The sequence below is a fragment of the Phocoena phocoena genome, chromosome 19 (assembly GCF_963924675.1).
Source record: "Phocoena phocoena chromosome 19, mPhoPho1.1, whole genome shotgun sequence".
NCBI classification, from domain to species: Eukaryota; Metazoa; Chordata; class Mammalia; order Artiodactyla; family Phocoenidae; genus Phocoena; species Phocoena phocoena.
The window spans coordinates 16,082,069-16,097,603 of NC_089237.1; the positions used below are offsets into that span (position 1 = coordinate 16,082,069).

Consider the following 15,535-nt stretch of genomic DNA (forward strand, 5'->3'; position numbering starts at 1 on the left):
GGTTTGAGTGTTTTTCTTCTGGAGGCAGAGTTTGGTTAACAGCCTCAAGTAATGTTTGTATTAAAAACATGTGTGTTGTTTTCTAACGTGCTTGTATTTATAACTTCCTTTTCTTCTTTCTCTTCTAGTCTGTTCTCTGGGGAGGCGGTAAGGGGCTGTGGAGCTGGCCTCGGCACCGGGAGAGGCTGGACTTCCTGTCTCTCTGTGCTGAATGGCTGCGATGGCGCCCGCTCTCACTGACGCAGCAGCTGAAGCACACCATATCCGGTTCAAACTGGCTCCCCCATCCTCCACTTTGTCCCCTGGCAGTGCCGAAAATAACGGCAACGCCAACATCCTTATTGCTGCCAACGGAACCAAAAGAAAAGCCATTGCTGCAGAGGACCCCAGTCTAGACTTCCGAAATAATCCTAACAAGGAAGACTTGGGAAAGCTGCAACCACTGGTGGCATCTTATCTTTGCTCCGATGTAACATCTGTTCCCTCAAAGGAATCGTTGAAATTGCAAGGTGTCTTCAGCAAGCAGACAGTACTTAAATCTCATCCTCTCTTATCTCAGTCCTATGAACTCCGAGCTGAGCTGTTGGGGAGACAGCCAGTTTTGGAGTTTTCCTTAGAAAATCTTAGAACCATGAATACAAGTGGTCAGACAGCTCTGCCACAAGCACCTGTAAATGGGTTGGCGAAGAAATTGACTAAAAGTTCAACACATTCTGATCACGACAATTCCAGTCCCCTTAATGGGGGAAAACGAGCTCTCACGTCATCTTCTCTTCAGGGGGGTGAAGTGGTGGCATCTGAATCTGGGGACTTGAAAGGGGGTATGACCAATTGCACTCTTCCACATAGAAGCCTTGATGTAGAACACACAACGATATTTAGCAATAATAGCACTGCAAACAAATCTTCTGTAAATTCCATGGAACAGCCGCCGGCGCTTCAAGGAAGCAGTAGGTTATCACCTGACACAGACACCAGTTCTAACTTGGGGGGTGTCAAATTAGAGGGTAAAAAGTCTCCCCTGTCTTCCATTCTTTTCAGTGCTTTAGATTCCGGCACAAGGATAACAGCTTTACTACGGCGGCAGGCTGATATTGAGAGCCGTGCCCGCAGGTTACAGAAGCGCTTACAGGTTGTGCAAGCCAAGCAGGTGGAGAGGCATATACAGCATCAGCTGGGTGGATTTTTAGAGAAAACCTTGAGCAAACTGCCAAACTTGGAATCCTTGAAGCCCCGGAGCCAGTTGATGCTAACTCGAAAGGCTGAAGCTGCATTGAGAAAAGCTGCCAGTGAGACCGCCACTTCAGAGGGACTTAGCAACTTCCTGAAAAGTGATTCGATTTCAGAAGAATTGGACAGATTTACAGCCAGCGGCATAGCTAACTTGAGGTGCAGTGAACGAGCATTTGATTCAGACGTCACTGACAGTAGTTCAGGGGGAGAATCTGATATTGAAGAAGAAGAACTGACCAGAGCTGATCCTGAGCAGCGCCACTTACCCCTGTGAGTAGAATCATGCATAATGTCATTTTTGGGAAATGTTTGGACAAGAGAGAAAGAGTTGGTGAATTCCCATCACAGGAAGAATGGGCTTCTTTGTATATAGGTGCCTAGATTTCTTTCGTTTTTCTTTTTCCTAATTTTAGGTAGGTGGTTGCATGTATACCTGCTAGTGAAGAAATGGAAGGTATATTTGGTACAGCGTTTGTGTTGCTGTAGGGTAAAAGCTGTTAATTTCCCATTGAAATCTTACTAAGAAAAAACTGGAAGGCTTCCAATTTGTAAAAGTGTACCCATCCTTTCAGAGTGAATAACTAGATTTCTTTTGAAACTATGTGTAGGATATTTTTGTAAGTTTATAAGGCTTGACTTCACATTTTGTTGTTTCTAGTAAGTGGGGCCAAAAGTTTAGTTGACCTAGTTAAGTTCACTGGAATTTATAGTTGCTTCTAATTGAGCTTTCAGCAGAGAATGTACCCAGTCTTTAATTTTAACACTTGAGATTTCCGTATGTTTTAAGGATTAATAATCAGAAAATGCTTCAGAATATTTTGTAGGTTGCCTCCAAGCACAGTCTGCTTTCACAACCTCATTCTCTCCCTAAAAGAAACCATCTTTATCAGATTTGGATTTTATTTTCTCTCAGTTAAGTAAAATGTATTGACATATTTGTGATAAATTCGTACTGGATTTTCAAAATCTGTTGGTTTGAGGAAAATTATTCATAAGCTTTGTGTGGCACTTTAGGTGGACCTGGTTGAGCCAGAGGTGCTTTACTGTTGTTCTTCCCTCCTGACCCTGCATTCTGCTCCTGACAGATAAGGAAGTAAAATATATCTCCTTAAAGATAGATCAATGTACATTTATCGAGACTTATGAGAGAGTAAACAGAGTAGTTGGAAAAGAAGGGCAGGGGAGTTGACTAGTAGATCCTCTTTCATTTCCTTTTTGGGTAGGGATGTTGTAAAGGTTGGATTACTAGAGAAGGCTGAAATAGGTGGATATGTTGGAATAATTGGCTTTCCCTTGCCTGAAATAAAAAGGTGACTAAGCTTTTCACTGGAGAATTTGTTGAGACAGCTATGCTTTTAAGCATAAGTAAATTTCCTTTTTTTTTTTTTCAGTTTTGTTTGTGTTATTCACATGGATAACACTGTATCTGAGTATGAAATTTTGGTTTGTGTTTCTATTTTGAGTGAAAAAATCTGGATAATTTTGCTGTATTTTTTCCTCATAGCCCAAGTTCCATTACCATTTGTTAGTTTACTGTGCTCAAGAGTCCATTTCTATATTCAGGTCTAAAGCAAATACATTTCAGAGCCTTGCTACTGCTGTAACATAGTTACCGTTCCTTAAATGGATTAGTAGCTTAAATCAGCTTGCCAGTATTTGTGGCATTATCCCCACTGACTTTGCTGCGTAAACCACTGTTTTAAGAAATCTTGGTTAACAGTTGAATATTTTGTGTTTAAAAGTAATTTTGTGTAACATACTTTAGTTGAAACATTTTAAGTTTCCTGTACTTATTTTGTGTATTTGATGAAGAAAAACACCTAGACTCTATAAGCGTAATCTTTTCAGGATACATTGTATTGGAAACATTTCTGAGTTTTGGTAATGTTGGGGGTAACTGTTCCAACCCAGTGAAATCAGAATACCTAAGAGAGAACTTTTTTTATTTCATGGGGTAAGTCTAGTGATTTGAAAAGACCTCGTAGTCCATTTCACTTCGTTTCACTTCTTCTCACATAATAGTTTGTTGATTGATAGGGTGTGAATTATAAGGACAACTGAGGGATCATTTTAGGAAACTTTTTGGGATCAGTTTAATCCTCTTACAATGAAATCAACTAAATAATGCTTTAAAAAGTTGAGTTTCCATGCTTCAGATCATATTAAAGTAAGGACAATTTGGACACTAAAAGTACTGTCAAATAAATGTACTTTTTGCACATTATGATATATATGAATTTATTGACAAATTAAAACCACCAATAAAGTGTAAATACTTGTTAAGTTCTTGTTAAGCAAGGTTACCCGATTGACTCCTAAGGCTAGTATTTAGCCAGGTGTTTGTTGACCTTCTGAGTATTTTAAAGATTTTCAGCAATTGGCCAGTGAGAGTGGACGCATTGCTTTGATTAAAAAAGAAAAAAACCCGGGAGGTTCTTTGGATGCTGAGAAGCCTTTTCTTTGTGATTTAATAGTCCCTCCCAAATCTTATAACCAGATTTATAATTCTTGAGTCCTGGAATAAGAAGTTAGTTAACTCTTCAGGAGCTTGATCCAGCTGGTGAATTTCAACTTTTTACCTCTTAGAGTAGCCTGTCTAGTATTTCACTCCTTTGCTGAAGTACTGTCAGAGATAAAAGTCAGTAGATTTAGTCTGAGCAGCCATAATGAAAATATTTAGTAGAGAAGACTGTTGAAATGAATTGTTTTTAAATGATGTTGCTTAAATTACAAGTGGATGGTTCTCTGAAAATTACAAGCTTTCACCAAGAATTCATGTGTGTTTTTCCTTATTTCCTATGTTCCGAGAGGAATATCAGTGATTCATTGTAAATCCTAGGCACATGCTAGCAGTAGCAGAATGATTGGTTTTATATGTTGTTGAGAATTGTGTGTTTATCATTTTACAGTTAGTAAATTCTAATATTGCTGGATGAGACATGTTTAGAGAAGTTCTTTCCTTTTCCTTGTTTTTTTTTTTTTTGGTTAACTGATTTTATGTTTAATTTAAAACATAAAAGTTCTTTTCGGAAAATCATCCAAAAATGTTATATTTGTATGTCTTCCTGTCTTGGTACATGTAACTACTACTTTGGAAAATCTGCACTACATTGAGTTTGACCTATATCGTTGTTTAGTAACATCACTGTGGAATGAGCAGGAATTTAAACATCATCTTAAAAATTTTTTTTTTATTTGAAGTATAAATACTTTGATTTACAATGTTTTGTTAGTTTCTGGTTAACACCAAAGTGATTCAGTTATACATATATCTACGTATATTCTTTTTCATATATTTTTCCATATGGTTTATTACAGGGTATTGAATATAGTTCGCTGTGCTATACAGTAGGATCTTGTTTATCTATTTTATATATAGTAGTTTGTATCTGCTAATTTGCAAACTCCTAATTTATCCCTCCCCCACCCCCTTTCCCCTTTGGTAATCATAAGTTTGTTTTCTATGCCTGTGAGTCTGTTTCTGTTTCATAAATAAGTTCATTTGGGTCATGTTTTAGATTCCACATGTAAGTGGTATCATATGGTATTTGTCTTTTTCTGATTTACTTAGTATGATAATCTCTAGGTCCATCCATGTTGCTGCAGATGGCATTTCATTCTCTTTTTTTTTGGCTTTTTTTTTTTTTTTGATTGGAGTGTAGTTGCTTTACGATATTGTGTTAGTTTATACTATACAGCAGAGTGAATCAGCTTTACGTATAGGTATATCCTCTCTTTTGGATTTCCTTCTCATTTAGGTCACCAGAGAGCATTGAGTAGAGTTCCCTGTGCTATACCATTCTTTTTAAAAACGTCATCTTCTTGATCGAGGGACTAGAAAGGAAGCTGTATGTTTCAATAAATACCTCAGTGTTTAATTCTTAATTGTGGAAGTAGGAATAGAAGCATTTATTGGTAGTTATCTCGTGTTTATAACAAGAACTGTTGAGTGTGTGCTTGTGCGCCCACACTCTCTTCTTCGCTTTAGTTTTTCTTTGTATTCCTCCTTCTCATTTCTAAGAGTTGTTCTTCTATTTTGTTAGGAATTCCTGGACCTATACCTAGTTTTGCTGAATTTAGTTTTCATTTTCTTACCCTTGTGCTTGTAAACTTTTATAGTAAGTACCTGTAAAGAAAAAATCCTTTTCCAGATATTCTCTTAAATGTATTCTTAGATCATCAGTGTTCTGAGTACCTGGATAGTTTGTAGACCTCTTTTCCCTTAAAAACCAAAAACCAAAAAACTCTGTAAACTGTTACCATAGGCTTATCTTGAAGGTTAGAATAAAAATAATTCCATAAAACATTTTGTTAGTGACTACAGAAATATATGTTGTTTTATATGTAAAATACATCTTTATGTTACACAATGCCTTCTTTATAAGGACTTCAGGGCAAAGATATGCAACCAAGAATAATTGTATTTTTTCCTAAGCTTTTAAGTCTGTTTTTATTACCTGCCTGTTATAATTTGTGTTGTTCACTAGGTCTCCATTTTCCTGTTGGCTTTTTGGAAGTTTAGAGCCAAATTTGTAGGACTTATTGTTGTACTTGTTTTTTAAGCCTCATTCTTGGCTTCATTTTGTTCTCCCTGTTCTTGTTTTATTTTCATGTTTTTATTTTTTAAAATTTATTCTAACCTATGTTTTATTTGTCTGATAGCCTCCTGAAGTCTGTTCCAGATCAAGGTTGAGTAAAAATAAACTAGATGCTCAGTTTAGTGACACTAAAGAAGTTATTTGAATTTTGATTGTCTTGATTGCGGTGACTTTTCTATGTTTCTGGGGAATTTCACCCTTTTGGAGTTGTTCATGAAGACTTCAGGGTATAATGAATGACTAGTGTGTTTGTTGATTTTGCTTTTTAGTTACTGTGGAAGGTTTTGTGTTATAGCTTGTACTTGAATTTATTAAGTATTCACAGATGATGTTGCCAAAGGTGGCAGTCTACTTGATTTGTCCTTATTTTCCTATTCCTTGTCCTTTCACAGAATGATGGGGTGAGAGGTCTGTCAGCTGGAAACCTAACATCTAACCCTTCTTTGCTACAGACTAGCTATAGGGCTAATCATGTAACCACTTTTTCTAATATAAATGAGGAAATTGATCTCTAGGGCTTAAACTACTTTGAATTGTGACAGCTCTGTCTTTAACATTGATGGAGCTATTCTCAGCACCATTTTTTTGCATTTGGGGAGTCTGAGGCAAAGTTCCCTGTAAGTCACTGGTGTACCTCGAAACAAAATGGCTTTCTTGACTTGTGACTTAGAGCTTTGATTCTTTTACTACCTTAGGTCCCCTTTCCGCCCCATAATCCATTAAAATGATTATTGTGGATCTTACTGGGTGTATTACATATATGGGAATAATTCCATCATGTTCTTAGAGAAGTTACTTCAGAGCTGAGTAGACTTTCACTTGTCAGACACCTTGTTCTAATTTAATCTAATCATCTTTGATTATTTTTTTTTTCTTTTTATGCTAGCCTGCATATGACATCCAGTGACAGAAATATGAGCTTCTGTATTTTCTCCGTCTTCTCCCCCCCCACCCCCCACCCCCCGCTTTTTTTCTGAGAAGTTATGTAGGTAGTGAGAATTATTCTTGGTGCTTCTTGTATGATTCTGAAGGAAGGAAGTTAGGCAGCAGGAATTTGGGGGTTACCCGTTTGCTGCAGATCTAGTTGCTCCAAATATTTTCTGTTGCCTTGGGATTGGTGTTTTCATTCTTTAAACTTGAGTGAAGGGGCTTCCCTGGTGGCGCAGTGGTTGAGAGTCCGCCTGCCGATGCAGGGGACACGGGTACTTGCCCCGGTCTGGGAGGATCCCACGTGCCGCGGAGCGGCTGGGCCCCTGAGCTGTGGCCGCTGGCTGGGCCTGCGCATCTGGAGCCTGTGCTCTGCGGCGGGAGAGGCCACAGCAGGGAGAGGCCTGTGTACCGCAAAAAAAAAAAAAAAAAATTGAGTGAAGTACAGTTGACCCTTGAACAACAATGGGGTTAGGGGTGCCCGCCGTCTCTGCAGTTGAACATCCACGGCCCTCTGTATCCATGAATTCAACCAACCACAGCTCGTATTAAATGTTGAAAGAAATTTGCGTCTAAATGGATGTGCACAGTTTAAACCCATGTTGTTCAAGGGTCAGTTGTACACTTTTAAAGTGGTCATATATAAGTACCTATGAGTGAGTGTGTAAGACGTGAGAGATGCCATAGGTAAATAAACTGAGTTTCTATCCACAAAAAGCTTATAGTTTTGATGTGTATTGGAGACATGGTAGGTAAAGATGACTACTTAGAACAGTGCCTGGCATATAGTAATATATGGTAAATGTTGGGTGATGCAAATGAAATAGGAAGAGATCACAGCTGGTTGATGGAATTGGAAAGAAAGGATATTAGAAATGAGCCTTGAAGGATGGCTAGGATTTTGGTAGAAGGTTGTCTCGGTTGTGGCCTGATGAGGTAGGTCAGTACAGGAAGAAGGCACAGCATACACTGAGAGGACAGAGACTAAAAGGCATGGGGCTTTAGTGGCTAGAGTGGAAATACTTTAGAGATCTAGTAATATAGGTAAGTGTAATAAATGTAGTGTAAAAAGGAAAAGAGGAAATTCCAGAGGTGGTGCAGAAATAGATTTAATGGGATTATTAACAAAGGCGGTATGGGAAAAATAGGGAGGGATCATCATAGATGGTTGAAGTTTCAAGCTTGGGTGACTATAAGAACACACCTTGCAAAATAACCCTTATATGAGGGTTGAAGTTCTTTACCAGTGTCTCAAAAATGAAGGTTTCTGTATTACTTATAAGTTCCAGCAACTGTTAAAAATCAGGAAATGGACTTCCAAGTAATCCTGTGTAAGCAGAGAAGGAGGAGTTGACCTCTACAGAGAGGCCTCAGAACCTTACGTTGGAGACTTTGGAATTAATTAATTCGCTTATTAGATGTATTGAATGCCTACTCTGTGCTGAGGTGCTATGGGTAGATAGTGGTGAATAAGAGAGACACAGTCCCTGCCCTGCCCTCATGGGCAGTATAGGTTAGAAAGAGAGATTATTTGAGCAAGTAATCATATAGTTAAATGATATATTTATAGTGGTGTGGGTGCCACAGAAACGAAGTTCGGAGTGCTGAGGGGGTGCATATTAGGAACATCTAATTAAGATGGGTGGGGATGTCCTAGCAAGTATCTTGAAGAAGTCACATGTAAGTTGAGACCTGAATGATGAGAAGGAGTTGGTGAAAAAGAGAGGAGGTGTGTTACAGAGGAAACGGCATGTGCTAAGGCCTTGGGAATGGGAGGTGCTGGATGCTTTCAAGAACAGTGCAAAGTGTAAGGAGAGTAGTGAGAAATGAGGCCAGAGAGGTTGCTAGAGGCTATGTCGTGTAGGTGGGCTTGTAGGTCATCTCCAGTTTAAAATTTTATTGTGAAACCATTGACAGAGTTTATTTATCATTGGATTTTTTAAAGACCCCTCTTATTGTATGAAGCGTAGAGTGGATTTGGACTTTGGGAAACCATTTAGGCTGCTGTGGTAAGCTATGTAAGAGAGTGGGGACTTGGCCTTTGGAGGGAAGAGTGAGGGAACTGGGTATTTTGGAGGTAGGGTGACTAGGACTTGTGATTGATCGGATGCGATGAGTGGGATGTTGAGAGAGAGGGAAGAGGAGTTATGGGTAATTCTCAGATTTTTGACAGGAGTAACTAGATTGGATGGATCTGTTGGGATGAAGAAGGAGCCAATGGGGGATGTTACTGAATGTGGTCCATATTTACTAATTTTCATTTAAACATTTTTGGCTGTTGGGCATATCCAGAAGTTTCAGTGTCATTTGCAGAGCACCCTATTAGATTCCATCAGCAAGATAAAATAAACTGTTTTACTAGGAAAAGCTTGGAGTCACATTGTATTTCGAATGAATAGTACTTTAGTTTCTCTGCTCTCTCCCTGAGTAAAGGCCAACATGGATTAGATTATAGTCAGCCCTCTGGATCTGCAGGTTCCACATTGGTGGATTGAACCAACTGCAGATCAGAAATATTTTGGTGGTGGTGGGGGAGAATTCCAGAAACTTCCAAAAAGCAAAACTTGAATTCAGAACTTGAATTTCAGTTCACTGGCAACTATGTATTTAGCATTCACATTGTAAAGTATTTTAAGTAATCTAGAGATGATTTAAAGTATACAGAATGATGTGCATAGGTTATATGCAAATACCCTATTTTATATCTGCAGACTTGAGCATCTGCATTTTGGTATTGGGGGAGGGGAGTCTGGAACCAGTCCCCCTCGAATACCCAGGGACATCTGTATTTTGCAAGGTAGGCAGAAATTCGTGCCTAAGGCATCTCCTTTCATAACTACAAGTTTGTTGTTTTTTTCCTGTTTTCCATTGTGTATCTGGGAAAATTATGCTATCTGTTTGAACCAAGGGGCTCAGTATATAATAAATATAAAGAGTAAATCTTACTAATTTTGATTCTCATTAATTAAGGCTTTGTGGCAACTTTAACCTATTTGAATTTAGTTTTATTTTTCTTGGCTGCGTCGTGCGGCATGTGGGATCTTAGTTCCCCAACCAAGGATCGAACCCGCACCCCCCTGCATTGAGAACGCGGAGCCTTAACCACTGGACCGTCAGGGAAGTCCCCCCATCTGTTTGACTTCATAATTGTATAATTACGAAGAAAGGTTTTGCACCAAAGTGGTAAGCCAGATTGCTTTGAAATTAGTTTTAATCTAGTAATAAAAGTATCTGAAGAGTCTTCCTCAAACAGAATATACTGAAAAATTGTTGTTAAATTGTAAATGTTGTTGGTTGCTCTGGCAACCTATTTAGTAACATTGTAGCAACCATATAGCTTATATTCAGAACTCAGTAAGAGGATATGTGGAGAATATTGTGTGGGGGGGGCAGTGGGGAGTGGACATTGAGGAATGGCAACCAGGAAGAGGGGTTAAATTCCATTTTAAATCATTTTCTGGGACTTCCCTGGCAGTCCAGAGGTTAAGACTTTGCCTTCCAATGCAGGGGTGTGGGTTTGATCCCTGGTCGGGGAGCTAAGATCCCACATGCCTTGCAGACAAAAAATGAAAGCATAAAACAGAAGCAATATTGTAACAGATTCAATAAAGACTTTAAAAATGGTCCACATAAAAAGAATCATTTTCTTAAAAGATGTTTTACTTCTTCTGCCTAATAGAATAAAGGGCATGAGCCAGGGAACTGAATGATATCATTTATGTGTGTGACCATTTTCTTGTTCACCCTTAATCCCTGTGTCCTGTTTGTTCTTGTGGTACTTGAGAGATGCATCCTGGTAAGATAGAAACTGAAGGAGACAGAGCTAAGGGCTGTTGGGATTAAATTAGTCTGAAACGTGGACCCCAAGAAGGTTTTGACTGAATTGATTTGGTTGAGCTAGGAAACATTTTAAATCAACTTTGCCTAATCAGATAACATAGTTTGAGACATACTGATAGAGGAAAAAAAGTAATAACCTACATTTGTGGAATATTTGGGGGTAGGTAATGTGTTAAAAGTGCTTTACATGCATTAATTTATTTAGTCCTCACAATACAACGAGGTAGATATTATCTTAGTTTTACAGACTCAGACTGAGGATTGAAAAGTTTGTTACTTGTTTAATGTCACATAGCTAATAAGAAATCAGGATACAGTCGTCCCTCAATACTCTCAGGGGATCGATTCCAGGAGCCCTGCAGATACCAGAATCCTGAGGAGGCTCGGGTCCCTTATATAAAATGGCCTAGTACAGTTAGCCCTCCATATCTGCAGATTCAGCCAACTTCAGATGGGAAACCTACAATTAAAGAGGGCCGGGGACTTGCCTGGTGGCGCAGTGGTTAAGAATCCACCTGCCAGTGAAGGGGAAAAAATAATAATGAAATTATTATTATAAAAATAAAGTGAAAAAAAAGAGGGCCGACTGTATTAATCTAGGCCGTTTACCCACAGCTTGGGCATAAACGCTACCTATTTTAGTGGAAATAGAATCAAACTGTCCTTTGGATTTGGTTGATGAAAAGAGATTTACCGAACATCATGTAAAAATATGGCACTTTATGGTTAAGAAATGTAAGTAGTATTAAGGAATTTGATAGTACCTTTTTTTTTTTTTTTGCGGTACACGGGCCTCTCACTGTTGTGGCCTCTCCTGCTGCGGAGCACAGGCTCTGGACGCGCAGGCCCAGCGGCCACGGCCCATGGGCCCAGCCGCTCCGCGGCACATGGGATCCTCCCGGACCAGGGCATGAACCCGCGTTCCCTGCATCGGCAGGCGGACTCTCAACCACACCAGGGAAGCCCTGATAGTATCTTTTGAGGAAAGGTATACCAAGTATATTCTTTTTTTAAAAATTATTTATTATTTGTTGCGCTCGGGCTTTCTCTGGTTGCGGTGAGCGGGAGTTACTCTTCGTTGCAGTGTGCAGGCTTCTTATTGTGGTGGATTCTCTTGTTGCAGAGCATGGGCTCTAGGCGCGCAGGCTCAGTAGTTGTGGCTCACGGGCTCTAGAGTGCAGGCTCAATAGTTGTGGCACATGGGCTTAGTTGCTCTGCGGCATGTGGACCAGGGCTCGAACCCGTGTTCCCTGCATTGGCAGGCGGATTCTTAACCACTGCGCCCCCAGGGAAGCCCCCAAATATATTCTTAACTTACAATACCGTTACTCATTTCTTTTGTGGAACAGGAGTTGGATGGATTGGGTGGGGCATTTTGTTAAGGTAGATGTTAACATCTAGGAAGTGCCGGGGGTGATTTTTTTAAAAAAGAAAGAGGGAATTCCCTGGTGGCCTAGTAGTTGAGACTCGGTCCAGTGGTTAGGACTCAGTGCTTTCACCGCAGTGGCCCGGGTTCATTCCCTGGTCGGGGAACTAAGATCCTGAAAGTCTCATGGTGCAGCCAAAAAAATAAAAGTAAGAAGAAGGAGACAGGGGAATTAGTAAGTATTGATCACACCTTCTGTATGTTAGGTGGTTTGCATTTGGTAAATCTTTAAAACATTCATATGATGAAGGTGATATCTTCATTTTATAGTTGAGACCCAAGACTATAGATACGTTAAATAATTTGCTTGAGATCATGGAGAAGATGAAAGCTAGGTCTTCCTTACTGCTCTCTCTACTGTTTTTCTCCTGGAACTGATTTGGCAGGAGCAGAAAGAAGATTCTGTTTGGAGAAATGGAGCAACCTGAAGGTGCATAGCTCTTCAGGTGCCTCTCTTTCGGCCCAGTACACTGATGAGCATGGCATTGACCGTGAGGGATGATAGGAAGGTTAAATAGTTTCCCTCTACGATAATAAATCTAAGGAGGTGCTTATTTCATAATTTTTTCCCCAGCAAATAAACATTTTTGATATTCTAAAAGGATGATTTATATTTCAACTTGCATGGAAAAATCCTCTTTATTTCCCCAGTTGCTGGAAAAAAGAAATTTTTTAAGATATGAAAGTATTTTATGTTCTTTCTCCTTTAGTCTTCCCTGTGCTTATAGCTGATGCTTGAATTGTTAGCATGTACTTAGTGTTTATTATTTTCCTCAAGGAATCTCTGGTTGTAAAGCAACTATACTCCGATAAAAATTAATTTAAAAAAAAACTCTGGTAAATCTGGTTACTATAAGAACTTGAAAGGCATGAAATAGCAATTGAAGAATATCCTGATTGGTTTTCAACCCAATTATACAAATTTTTGTCACTTCAGTGTCTGAGTATAAGGTTTATCATTAACATTTGATTTCTTATTTGATAATCACCAGAAAACCTGAAGGATAAACTAGAAGTTATCATTTTTCTTAGCATGTGTAGGATTAGTACTAAAGAGGGAACAATATAGTAGAAAGAATTTTGGACTACTATTGAGAATTGTTCATTTTAGTTTAGTCTTTTAATCTTCCTAGGCTTAAGTTCCTCACTTATGAAATCTCGATTATACCTTTTTGAAAAATATTTCTTGTTGTTTTGTAATGATGAGACCCAGGCTGGGATGGGAAAGGCCTTTGTCACTGTGAGCCATACTACCCTGTTTTGCTGATTATGTTGACCGTCCAGGCAACCCTCTGTGTAGCTCACACTGCCTGCATTACCTCAGGGAGTCCCCAGACTGGGTCCCATCAGGGAGTTAATGGTGGAGCCGCAGCAGTCTGCGCACTTGTTTCTGTCATGGGGTAACCTGGTGTGTGTGCCTGTGTGTACCTTTTTATTTTTTTTATTGTGTTCTACTTGTGGCAATGAAGAAATCTGAAAGTTAAGTTTACAAAGTGTGGACCCTGAGGATGGGGTATAGTGAGAGTAAAGACAAAGGCCTTTACCAGAAAGGTATCCTTTTCGCTTAATAAAGCTGTTTTTGGAGTGTTACACTTTGAAAATAAATATCCCTAATGAAAAACATCTGTCTCTCCCCTGCCCCTAAAATAAACAAGACAATACAGAGTACTCTTGTTCTGTTTCTTTCCCAGAAACAATCGATCAAAAACTATTACAGATTGTAAAATTAGTTTATATAGAACAAGTAAAGAGACTTGTTGCCTTTTCACACTGCCACATATCAAAGGCAGAATTTCAGTTATTGGTCTTTAGATGCATAAAGTTAAAATAGTTGAATCCTTCATTGATTCATTTAGTTGCCTTTCATAGACTTTTACTCAGAAAATGAAAAGATCTGGGATTTTTCTAAAAAATTTTTTCTTCATATCTTGAGGGTTTTCATCTGAGTCGCTGTAACCCCTGTTTCTCTAGAATTCCAACTGGGTGAAAATGTTTTTCTTTTTAAACTGGCAGTTCCCCAGCGTATTTTTCCAGCAAGTATTCTTTGAGCACACCCTATGCCTAGTGAATTTTGCAAGATATTTATTCACAAGGCTGGAAGACAGGTCAGTCTTCTCTTTGTAAGATGAAAACAGTGAGGCTTGCTTAAGACTCATTTTGCTTCTGCCCAGCTTTATTCAAAATTGATCTTTTATGCAAATACATTCAAGCATTCACAGAAATAATCTGACTTGGAAGTTTAAATGGAAAGGCTAACTTTGTATTTGCAGGAAGTTTGGTGCACTGATTATCCTCCCAAATGAGAACTCTACTAATTTGCTCTTAGTGATAACTTGATAATAAGTAGGGCTCAGACCCAAGAGTCGAAAAGTGTGAGGTGACTTTGATATTTCCAGGTGTGCTTTCAAGATGTTGACGTGATATGTATATACTTGGTTTCACGTTTTATTAGATGCAGAAGGTTATTATTTCCACTAATGTCTAAAGCAATATTAGATTATTTGTAATTCCATGGTGTCCTCTAAATAGTGCGATGGTATTCCCAGATGAGATAAATTTCCTTAATTTCATCCATGAACAGTAAGATTGCCTGGCAGACTTACAGAAAGGTAAAGAACAGCATTGTCTTCGGGTGTTTCCTAGTAGGCCAGCCTTCAAAGAGCTACAGTTTATATTCCTTTAATAGAGTCCTTCAGCAGTGATCAGAGGAGTTACCAGAGTTGATCATCGGAGTAGAAACTAAGATGTGTCATCATTGAGGGTAGTGAAAAGTGTCCCTGTGGCAATTCCAGAAAAGGAGATCCAGAATTCTCTGAGCAAAGAATAAATATAAAAAATTTCAAGGTAACTCTTAATTATTTGGAGACTAACCTTTCAGGATTGTGTATCATCAAGATAAACGTTGCCCCCAAAGGGCAAGGAAACACTTCTCTGATAGTAAAATAAGGAATGATGAAAACAATTAAGTAGAATCGAGAATGTGGTTCCTGCTTTCAAGGAATAATTTATGTGACTGATTAAGCATGTGCGCCGCCCCCCCCCCCCCCAAGTAGAAAAAGAAGCATTAGAATTAGGCAATGTTTGCTGAGTACTAGATTCATGGTACTGGCATTAAATGCTGAAATTTAGGAGGAAAGCGTGATTGCTCTGGGCTAATAATAAGTAAGGTGACCTGAAGACCTGAGAAGAGATGGAACTTTAGTTTGGATCAAGGATGGCACTTAGGTTTCCAAGAGAAATAGGATGTGTCAGGTGCAAGGATGAGGAGCCTGAGATGGAGGATGTTGTGTTGGGTAACAGGGAAGGGAGCTATATGCCACAGATAAAAGGTTCAAGAAGGCGGAAGATAAGGTTGGAAGAGTAAGTTGGGGTCATATTGTTTTTGAATGCCAGGATAGTGCATTTTGATTTTATCCTAAGAATAGTGGAGAATCACTAACGTGGGAATGGCATAATTAAAGTGCTCTCATAAGGAGTCTTTGAGAGTGGATATGGACTGGATGGATCGGAG

At 39.1% G+C, this 15,535-nt stretch overlaps 1 protein-coding gene across 5 annotated transcripts in view; it reads left to right on the plus strand.

Moving 5' to 3' along the window:
• The first annotated feature begins 211 nt into the window (after positions 1–211).
• The window catches only part of KANSL1 (KAT8 regulatory NSL complex subunit 1), a 121,386-nt gene continuing 106,062 nt past the window's right edge, over positions 212–15,535 (plus strand). For all 5 annotated transcript variants that reach the window (XM_065896719.1, XM_065896720.1, XM_065896721.1 and 2 more), the window contains exon 1: positions 212–1,503. In XM_065896719.1, the coding sequence (XP_065752791.1) occupies positions 212–1,503 (1,292 nt within the window). The remainder of the gene's footprint in view (positions 1,504–15,535) is intronic.